General features: G+C 31.9%; 1 protein-coding gene across 3 annotated transcripts in view; it reads right to left on the bottom strand.

The window, feature by feature from the left end:
* The window catches only part of LOC111055720 (muscle-specific protein 20), a 42,420-nt gene that overhangs the window by 25,770 nt on the left and 4,685 nt on the right, over window positions 1–11,965 (bottom strand). Inside the window, exon 2 of one of the 3 annotated variants that reach the window (XM_039421109.1) lies at window positions 10,311–10,421. In XM_039421109.1, coding sequence (XP_039277043.1) covers window positions 10,311–10,421 — 111 coding nt within the window. Of the gene's footprint in view, window positions 1–6,905; window positions 7,299–9,998; window positions 10,274–10,310; window positions 10,422–11,965 lie in introns of those variants that run through there. The other 2 variants (XM_022342990.2, XM_022342989.2) reach the window with 2 other exon arrangements.

Below are 11,965 nucleotides of genomic sequence, written 5' to 3'. Positions count from 1 at the left end.
TTATCAAATAAATTAAGATTGATATTCCACAGTGTATTGAATAGTATAACTATTTATTTCTGTAGCAGGATAAGGGATTATCCTTTTAAGTTGTGCTCTGTGAACAATTCCTATATCAACATCATCATACAAAAGCCTAATCATACCGTAACGGAATAACGACTCAAGTCTGTCCCTTTAAAATTTATTAGAAATCAAGTTTCAAAAATTTACATACAAAATAATCCAATTTTATCAGCCTATTATCTAAATCCTGAATATAAAGCTTCTGTATATTCTTATGCAAAAGGCAGAGCGAATTCTGTGCAAAATACGGGTGTTCAACAGAATTTTCTTGAAACAGTAGACTATGTCTTGACAGAGAGACTTTAAAATTCAATGTTCAATATTAAACTATACACTATATACCTATCACTCAGAAGACGTCTAGTTAATTTTAAAAGTTTGAGATGAAAAGCCTGGAAGTTTCATAATCCGACTCGTGACAGAGTCGTAGATTATTCATAGTATACTTGATGCATTTGAATTTGAATTCTAATCATGAATATGATATAGGCCTACGCCTAATTATTGAGTCAGGCTCTCAGGATATTCGTATGATATTATGATAAGCAGGGATCACCGCAAACTTATTACATTGAGGTCAGTGTCAACATCCAGCATCTCCACAACTCGACTCAGTTGGCATTGCCTTAAATGGATACAAATCGCTGCTTCCGTATGCCTTTTAAGACGCGGCTTGGATATTATCATCAAACAGTCTCTACAATGAATGATTCTAACGCGATCTCGCTACCTACCTTGGTGAAACATTATGTTGGTAAAAGTAAAACTAAGCTGAATTATAAAAAAAACATTATAGCATTAATTGTATATCTTCAGTAACCTTTCATGATTCATAGAAAGTCATAAAGTTATAGTGATCTGAACAAAATCAAAATCATATATACAGCCCAATATAGGAACTTATCCAATTCTCCACAACTTTGTAATATTGTCTCAGATGTTTCTTGAATAATAATTTTCTATTCCAATTTTCAAGTATAATCAATAGTGAACATCACTGGTGTATTATAGAAATACTCATTCACTTATTCAAGTATCAGTATATAGGGCCAACCAGAGTTACTCAAGATCAACAAAATAGGTTTGTGGAAATTGCATACAAATAAAGAGAACACTCTTGAATGGTGCAAAGAAAATACATAGGAAAAAATTATTATATTTCCAAAAAAATTTAACCCTCGCCTCATGGAATACAAATTCCGAGGTCTTATAATTGACAAATCATGATTTCAAAACAATAAGATTTCACTTTTTTGTTGTTAGATAGAACGAACGACTAACAGTCAAATTTGACTGATTTAATAGTAAGCAGTTCGTGATGGAAAATAACATTAAAGCATAATATTTCATAACTATTTAAATCCTCATGAAATAGAAATTCTGAGGTATTCTAATTGTCAAATCATGATTTCGAATATGGCACATGAGGTTATAATAATTATTATTAAAGCAAAAATAGTAGATAATATACCTAATCGAGAAATTATCCAAAAAATTGTAAAAATCAGGACACCATGAAATTCAACAGAATAAAATGGTTCAAAGTGAGCTTTATTTTTCTAAAATGTATCGACTACAAGTTCACAGGTCATTTCTGCTGGGTGAAGGGGCCAATCAATTTTCTGGTAATGGTTTTGAAATTTTTCAGTTTTTAGAAATCAATCCTTGTAATATGATGCATTGTGATGCGAGTACCGCATTCATTAAAAATTATTAAAAAGTTTTCTTGAGAAACAAAAAAACATTCATTGAACATACAATAATCTATAAAAATTTAATATATTAAAGTTATCATTGTAGATTACATGAAGATTGATAATCAAAGTACTTTCTCACTAGTTATTTTTCTATTTTTTGTGGAGAAAATAAATGTTAAAAAAGGTACTTTGATTTATGTAGAAGTAGAAACAAGTAGCCCTGAAAAAGAAAGTGATGATTGTAAATTATTATGAATTATTACCATTCTATCGAGCCGATTACCGATAGAAATTAGCTGTGATATTTTTCATAAAGTATTAAAGACCATAGTATAATTTATCTATTTATTTTTTCAGTATAACTCATTATGTCTGAAGATAATAAGTCTTGATGTAATCAAGCCTCCAGCCTTCAGCTTCCAGCAATTATTCATGTCAGAGAAGCTCCCTAAAATCAAAACCAGTAGATCCAAATATCTATCGCGAAACTGTGAGAAATGAACTGACCAACAGAGAAATCAATGATTTCAAGTAAACAAGAGATATTTCTGGAGTATTTAATGCTATTTCGAAAAAGAACTCACTTCTAGTTGTAGCTATGAGATGGTGGGTCATTGAAGTGAATAGCTTGGCACTGGCTGCTACAGTGAGGTTCACTTCAAACTGTCAGTATTTCTCATGAATAGCACCAATGCTTTCCATTCAACCAATGCTGACAGGTTGAAGTGAAACTCACTCTACTACCACTGATCAATGTTTATCTTGGTAGAATTCCATTTGCAATTTACGATGTAATCATGGTAGAAAGTCTAGCAAACTCAAGGCTCGTGGAGTGTTATTATTGGAAGCACAGATTGATACTCAAGCGATAAGTTGGAGAGGACTACAGTATATTGAAGCTGAGTCAGACATACTTCTTGTTAATGAGATTGTGTTATTGTTTTGGAATTTTTGGCAAGGGTACACTTCAATTAGGTTTCAACCATTTCAATCCAAGCTAAAAATTGAGCTGAAAACTATCAGAAACGGAACATGTAATATTTTCAAGCAGAAATGATGGGATTTTTAAAACTATACAAAACCCAAAGAGATCAACAATTCTCAAGAAAAAATTGATTGAGGAAACAATATAGGAATACATAGACACAATTTTCACTTTCAGCATTTAGTCAATTATTAAATAAGGAACAACATGTTTACTCACAAACTCAATGCATATAACTTTAAATAAAAATATAAATCTGAGTAGGCCTACCCTTTTTAAATTATTTCGTCACGACATGTTTCGACTACTAATGCCATTTTTAAGAGTCAATAAAAAAAGACAATAAATGCATAACATATATTTGTTATATATTTAACATAATATTATAGATGTCACAGATAGTTCTATTGGAAAAGATAGTCTCATTTCAACCTGAGCAATCACGATCTGATGAAATGATCGATTTGATAACTCTAATATATCACGTGTTCTCCCATTTTTTTTTTAAAACCCAAATCGTAAAATACTATTGTTTTTTCCGGGATAGAGGAAAGTTTCTCAACAGAGAAAAATCATAGATAGCCTACACCCAATAACTGAAGCTGGAGATAAACAGAGATAAATTTGGAGAGAACTATAGAGATTGAAAAATATAGAAAGAGAATGAAGAGATTTGAGGTAAGATAGCATCACATACTCTATCTCTACTGATCTCTAATATAAACTGATGGAATATTTCATGGAAGAAGCTAAAAGCCTTCTTAAATAAAGTAAGAGAACAAAGAGATTTAAGAGAAGAGAGAATAATAATCATTATGAGACTATTTCAAAATTTTCAAGTTCAAAAACTCTCCAAGGACAATAACAGAGGAAAACCAAGAAAAGAGAGACAGTGTTGAAAATATTTTAAAAATTTAGTAGATTAAGGCAACATAAATATCAATACAATTTTGTATATTTTGACAAAAGAGACTGCTTCTAAATTGTTGATTGTTTGTTCGCTACTCTTCCAACTGACAAAAAAAGATCACTATTACTGTGGAGAAATGTTGATGCCAAAAACTAATTGCAACACATCATGTTAGCACCACTGGAAATAGAAGTCAGCTATACGGTCAAATGTGTAGTTATAGTCACCTAGTTATTTGGGTGTTTATGAGGAAAGAAGAGAATAATTATGACGTCATTAACGTCTATTTCATTGGTCAATGCTGCTGAGTCACTGGAGAGATGTCACCAAGAATTTATTCTGAGTCCTGTAGATATTTTATTCGAATTCTAATATATAAGTGAGAATGACTATAGACGCCATATATCTGTATATGATGCAGTGTTTAGTGTTTTAAGTCTGTTTATATGGGAGTGTGTAGTAGAGGAGGATTGTTGAAGAGACTATTTTTTGAGGCAAGGCCACTACTTAGTTGTGAGCCATTAGCTATGTCTACACATTCGGTAGTTAGAGGCATGCTTCTTAATGCACGGAAGTTGTATGCCTCTTTTTGTGTGGACGACGCATTCACTACCCCTATACATGTTTAAATCTATGGTATTATTGGATACTGCAAGATTTGTCGTAAGGCAAGTGGAAAGATCCATTTGAAAGTTGAAAGGCAAGTGGCACATTTGTGGACGCTGCCATTTGGTTACACCTTGCCACCAATGCTAATGGAGCAAGTAGCTTATCAAATGGAGCGCAACTTTATTTTTTTGTTTTCGAGATGCGTGCCATTTCCCCTTTTTTCACCGACACAATAGAATAGTTTAACTGATCTAGAAACCTCGAAAAAAGAATTGTTCGTTTCAAATCAAACTTGAAATGTAGAAAATCATTATAAGGAAATTGTGATTGATGTTAGAAATTAGAAATTGATTTCCTGAGAAATTTACTTTTATGGATTTTACTTGTATGCCCACGAATGTTGTATGTGAACGTATTTAATCTTAGTAAATATTTGTTGTTTGTGTTCTGGGTATAGTTTTGTCATTTCTCAATGTTTATTTAATGCAGAAAATGTTTTTTGTTGAAGAGTTTAATTTTTCATAATTGCATGATACAGCATTTTAAAAAATAATATCTTTACTGAGCCGTAATCAACAATTTGTGAAAAATTGAATTTTTGAACATGAGATTTGAGTTTCCACTGGAAATGAGATATCAAGTAGAGTACAAGCTATTCATAATATTATCATGATTGGTTACAGAACACCATAGTGTAACCGTGAATTGGTTACAGAATTCGTAGCAAAAACTGTTTCAATCCTCAGATTAGCGCAATGGACGATTCATGATAGTAGAATACAATTTGCAACTCAGAATTGAACATCAATTTATAATTTTTAATTGAAAAAGCTGAATATTAATGGTAAAAATAATACACATTTATTAAAAAAAAAAAAACAGAATATGCTACATGAAATGATCTATAAATGTTTTGTGCCAGAACACTCCACAGTATACTTACTGTAATATTAATAAAAACAATATAAAACCATGAAGTACCCTTTTCATTAAAAAAACATTTTAAAACTTAAAAATATTTCAACAAAAAAATGTTTTATATAAAAAGGGTACTTCATGTTTAAAAATAAAACATGAAGTACACTTTTTATTTAAAACTTTAAAACATTAAAAAAGTTTTTCTTAATGTTTTAAATAAAAAGGGTACTCCATGTTTTTATAAATTTTTATTAATTTTAATAAATTAGCCCATACAAGTGAAGTGATTTTACTGTAATATTTATTTAACAATATTTTCTAATGTAAAATTACTTATTTCCTTGTTAAATGTTTTAGATTATATTTTATGACAGTGGGTTATTTCGAAAAAAGCATGAAATGGGTTACTTATTAACGATGAATAAATAAATAATAATCAATTGTCATTAAACTTAGGAACAGACATCACAATAAAATTTGCAGTCGAAAACAAATAGGTAACAGAAATTCTACATCATAACTAAAACTTAAAAATATCAAAAAATCATTTAGTGCCAGGATATCAATTGAATAGTATTGAATATTTAATATATATGTTATGCTTTCAAGTTCCATAGACATAATAGTGGAACGTCAGTAATGGTTTCTCAAGCTTGAAGAATCATAATTTTTTTTCTCTTCCAATCATATTATTCTAGAATGTAAAAAATTACATTCATTACTTGGGGAAAATATCATTTATGCTGATAAATCAACGATTAACGATTCTCTTATTGAAATCTAATTGTAATGTTGATAGAAACAAATAATTTTAGAGAAAAAATAATATTTTTGCTGAAATTCATCATCCAAGCACACATTATCCATCCCAAATCTTCAAGAGAAATGATGTGATAGGAATACTAAGAGAAAACACTAATGTAGTCGAGATCAAGCTCATAATTGAGTGCTAGCTAGTGATTCAAAAACATTTCGAGAGTTTAGATGGATTAAAATGAGCTTCACTTGTAGATTTATAGGATGAATAATAAGAAACATGATACCATGGAAAATATGTAAAAGTCAACACCTCAGTAAATATAATATATTATATGCATTATTTGGGTAGTATTATGGGTATTATATATTACATTATGGTATTACATATGGGTAGTTCAAGTGAGATTTTGGAATACCTACAATATCAAAACGCATTTTTCATTAACATTCTATTCAGAATCAAGTTGAAATAAAACACAATAATTACTGTATGTTGTTTTTTCTAGTAGAGATGACAACACATTTTATTATTACTCGAACATGGAAAAATTCTACAACGTCCGTCTCTGATTAGTGTTAAATTCATTCAATTGAGTTAATCAAGGAAGCAATCTGTTTAGAAGAGTTGATTGAATAGATAGAATCGATCTATATAGATGGAGTAAACAAAAAATATGAATAAAATACCTCTTTAATACTCTGATGAAATGCCAAAATATTATTATTTTTTTGGAATCGAAGGCGTCTGAATCACACAATAAGGGAGCTTTAGCCTACTAGTCAGTTGGAAAAATTCAACAAAATGAAAATAAAGATAATATTCTTACAAAAAACAATAATCTGAAAATAATCACGATTTGTTTATTCCATACATTTTTATTTAAGATTTGGGTAGAAAACTTGAGAAACTAATGATAATACCGCCAAAATCTCCAAATTTCCACAATTCTTGGCTACTTACGGCCCATTCTCCTGGTTTACGGGGTGACATGGTTTGTACAGGTGGTTGATCGGCTCTCAACTCGTTTAAAACCAAACTTCAAGTGTCGCGGTGAACTGATGCGGGTGATCGCGGCTGTGCGTGTGAAAGTGTGCTATCGGTTGGGTGTGTGCGAGGAGTATAAAGTGTGAGTTAGTGGACCAACCCTTGAAAACCTGGAAACTTTCGGGAGGAGAGGAGAAAGAGGAGACGACAGGAGAGGAGAGAGGGTAGGGGAAAATAGAGCGCGCACCAAGTAAGGAGAGAGATGGATAGAGGTGGATTGGTAGAGGGGGGTGCTCCCCTATGAGGGAGAGAGGGAGAGGATTGGTAGACGAATTTAGAGCAGGGCGACCGACAAATTTCTGTTTTCATCTCCCACTCACTTATCGCTGAATCAGACAGGTAATCAAAACAATCTACCAGCATTTTTCTGGTCCATTTGATGCAGTTTATCATCGACGTTACCAAAATAAATTGAAGGCAGTAAATGATGTCTGACATAAAACCTTATACATTTTACAGTAGTTGGATATTTGAATTTTTAAGAAGCTATTGGCTTCGTAGTCACGCTGATAAGTTTTCGCTCAGATAAGTTAAGCGCCTGCTACTCGCTCCCATTGGGCGGATGACCACTTGAGAAGCCGTTATGTTATGAGTTTGAAAATCGCTTCCCGGTGGTTTTCAGGTCTTCTATAGCTAAAGCTCCACTCATCTCTCATCATCAATCAATCAATCATCATTCTTCCCTACTCACACATAGGCCTAAACCTGGAGCTCATGTGGACATCCTCAGCAAAATAAATGATTAACATCGAAATAATTCATAAAAACATATAAATCAAATGGAAATTTATTAAAGGAGCTTGGATAGATGTAGAGCAGTATTTAGTTTATTCATTTTATGAAGCGGAACATACCGTAGCGTCTCAAGGAAATTTAATTCATTCTTCAAAATTGTAGAGATATATTTAATCAGATGGTATTCATGAGGATGTAGGATTCAAGTGGATGTGGGAAAGGATAGCTACGGTACTATTGATTTCATGTGAAAATATAGTGAGTGACTTATGGAAACTTGAAGAAGAATGAGGCATGAAGACTAATATTGTTTTGTTTGGTTTTTCAACATTGTGATGTTAAGAGTCCGAGATTTGAGAGGGTAATGGATTAAAATCTGATAGTATGAAATGTGAACAGATTGTGAATTATGCATTGTTGTATGTGTGTATATAGAAAATACGCAGATTATTTTTTTTCAGTAGAATTCTGTAATTTAATTATCAGTTGAAACTAATGTAATGTAATGAACGACTCATGTGGATAAGTGAAGCGATAATATTAATATGATTAGTGTCAATTTGACTTATCCAAACAATGAAAAAATATCCGAAAAGAGCGTTTTTCCCATTGCAGTCAGAAGTTAGGCACACTGTAGAACACATTTCATTTGAGAAAATGTGGGCATCACCCTCAGTATTAATATCGATTAAGAAATCTATTTGACACCAAACAAGACTTTCATATTTTTTTACTTTCCTTGCCCTATTACCATAGGTAAGGAAAGTATTGCTTTCCTTGCCCTATTACCATAGGTAAGGAAAGTATTGCTTTCCGAAAAAAATTTCTAAATTTCTATACGTTTCAAGGTCCCCTGAGTCCAAAAAAGTGGTTTTTGGGTATTGGTTTGTGTGTGTGTGTGTGTGTGTGTGTGTGTGTGGTGTGTGTGTGTGTGTGTGGTGTGTGTGTGTGTGTGTGTGTGTGGTGTGTGTGTGTGTGTGTGTGTGTGTGTGTGTGGTGTGTGTGTGTGTGGTGTGTGTGTGTGTGTGTGTGTGTGTGTGTGTGGTGTGTGTGTGTGTGTGTGTGTGTGTGTGGTGTGTGTGTGTGTGTGGTGTGTGTGTGGTGTGTGTGTGTGTGTGTGTGTGTGTGTGTGTGTGTGTATGAGTGTATGTGCGTCTGTGTACACGATATCTCATCTCCCAATTAACGGAATGACTTGAAATTTGGAACTTACAATATAAGGATCCGACACGAACAATTTCGATCAAATGCAATTCAAGATGGCGGCTAAAATGGAGAAAATGTTGTCAAAAACAGGGTTTTTCGCGATTTTCTTGAAAACGGCTCCAACGATTTTGATTAAATTTATACCTAGAATAGTCATTGATAAGCTCTATCAACTGCCACAAGTCCCATATCTGTAAACATTTCAGGAGCTCCGCCCCATCTATGCAAAGTTTGATTTTAGATTCCCAATTATCAGGCTTCAGATACAATTTAAACAAGAAAATACGAGTGGAAAAGATTGAGTTTCCAAATTTCTACAATTATTGTTATGTAACATTTTCATCTAAAATTGAAAATAAGCTCGAAATTCAAGAAAATGTGATTATCCAATTGCAAACTTGGCAACTGTTGATTCTATTAAATGATTCACTATGAAGAGATAGCAGACCTCGTATGTCTTCAGCGTTATTGTCTTGTCACCAGCTGGCTCAGATATTTGTTTATAAGTAGACTTGAGATGATCAATTTTCATAACGGCAAGGAAAGTTGTGTGAGTGCGCCACACCAGATTTTTATTATAGAAGCACCTAATAAGTATGGAATAGTAAAATTATGGGAAATCAATATTATTAAGTTTAATTAAAAAAATCAAAGAGCTGCGGAAATATTTCATGATTTCTTGGAACATTTCATCTGAGCTTGAGAATGAAACCTCTCAGTTTTGTGAGAATAGTCTTAATAGAACAAATTGCGTTATTATAGTTTATTTATGATTATTTTATAGTTATATTTATAGTTCACTTATAGTTTGTATTGGATGGATAAGATAAGAACACGAATTCATTAAGATTTAACTTACATGTGAGAAGCCCACATTTCCTTAAACTAAAATCAATAATATCAACTTGAAGATTATCGATAATTCTCTACCACGGAATAAATTTCTTCGTTCCAATTTTTTTTTCGGCAATAATGTTGAAATAGTTCTATTATTAATTACCAACAATTATCAGTTGATCACTAACTAAAACTAATTATTGAAGATCAAAGAACAGGGAACCAGCTTACTTTGCTCATGATGATTAGTGCAGGTAACTTGTATGGTGCCGAAACTAACGTTCACTTCACTTCCTCTTGGCAGTCGATCCTAGATGCTTGCAATTGTAACAATAACTGAACAGTTCAAGGTGGCTATTCTGTTTATTATAGAGGCATACTCCCACCAGATGGTGGCCGGGTAAGTTGATAGCAGCCTCCCAAGTACAAACTTGACATTCTCACTGGAGGCTAAACTGCCCTACCATGCAGAAGATCAGTGTTAGATATATAACTATTTATTAGATATATTTACACATCATCAGTAATAAATATATAACTTACCAATATAGGCATGAATCCAAAAACAAGTCTACAGTTGGTGGTGAAGCCGATCCATCTTTGAATGCAAATCGCACAAGTTTGGTCAGCTGGTAGGAGATCTTTGGTTTCCATCTGCGAGAGTATTGAATAATGATAAATGAATTAATGCGAGAGTAGGGAGAATCGTTTATGACACTATATGATATTGATGGAACAATTATCGATTTTGTTGTGGGTGATAATAGGTCACAAAAATTGTAATTATCCTCTATTGGGCATAGTTTTGATAGCTCTCTCTCTCTCTCTCTACCACTCACCCTTCACAGTCAAAACAATGAATCAATCATAGATAAATAATAACAACTGCAATAAGTATCTAATGACTGCATAACGGTATTCAAGTGAAAAATCATGGGTAGACTTATGAATAAAAATTACTCAAGATCACAGAACCAACATATACACTTGAAATTATTGTAGTTGGTTTGAATCAAGTTGATAGAGAACGCTAACCTTATGAGATTATTTGAATGGTAAACCAAAATATTTGTACAACTAAAATTGTTATGAAATCGTTACGGTAGGTGGTGTTCCAAAAACACGAAAATTTAGACATCAACCAATTGTTGAAATAGACTATAAAAGCAATGTATCATTTTTATAGGAGCGTTTATTATTTATAAATAATTTGATAAATAACTTACATGGCAATGATGAATTTTTATCGAAGTTACAATTCTAATAAAGATTTACACAATAATTATTTTTAGAAACTAAAAGGCCTATTACCCATTAGTTTATTTATTGATTATTCAGCAGTAATTAAGGAAACCCATGTAAGATGAAAGATTGTTTTATTAATCACCATTATACATAGACCATTATACATAGTAAATATTATTACTTTTGAAGGAATTATAGTAGCCTACATGAACGAAGTGTAGGCGAATGGAGACATTATCGTTTTAGTTGTCAACAATTTTCAGTCACCGTACTGGAAAAAATCGAGAGATTTAACCAGTTCTGTAAAATATTATTCTCATACTGGTTTACTATTCTACTGCTACAAAATTACTTGATTATATCATATCATATTTTAATTTTTGTTTTCCAACTCATCACTTCATATTTGACAACCTCAATTTGTATTTCACAAAATCAATTTTAAAATAAAAAATCACATCATATTCATCTATGGGTATTTTATTTTATTTATTGATTAAATAATAGTAATTTCAAGAAATCTCAATCATTTCTATTACTCAACGCTTTACTATTTTTGTCGATTACGATGACTTGCTTTCTCAAGTTTCATATATGTCTATGTTTTGTTCTTAATAATATTTTTTATATATGTTTCTTAAAATTGCCGTGTATTGTTCATCTAGTTTTGATTTGAATAGGTCTGTCATATTCGAATTTTATTTTTATTAGATCACGATGACTTGCTTTCTCTATTGTTTATATTTTTGTTTCATTCTATTCTTGAAACTGTTTTTCAGGTTGTTGTGTGTAGTTTATTTCGTTGAGTTTGTGCGTCATATATTCTTACTTCAATTTCTCAACTGTAGACTATTTTCACTCTATCGCTGTGACTCTTGCTTTTTCTAGTTTTCAAGTGTGTATTTCGTTTTATTTTTAAACCAGTTCTTCAAGTTGTTGTGTTCAGTTTATTT

The sequence above is a fragment of the Nilaparvata lugens genome, chromosome 2 (genome assembly GCF_014356525.2).
Source record: "Nilaparvata lugens isolate BPH chromosome 2, ASM1435652v1, whole genome shotgun sequence".
Classification (NCBI taxonomy): Eukaryota; Metazoa; Arthropoda; class Insecta; order Hemiptera; family Delphacidae; genus Nilaparvata; species Nilaparvata lugens.
Note: the sequence above shows the minus strand (reverse complement) of the source record. Positions and strands in the feature narration are given on the sequence as shown.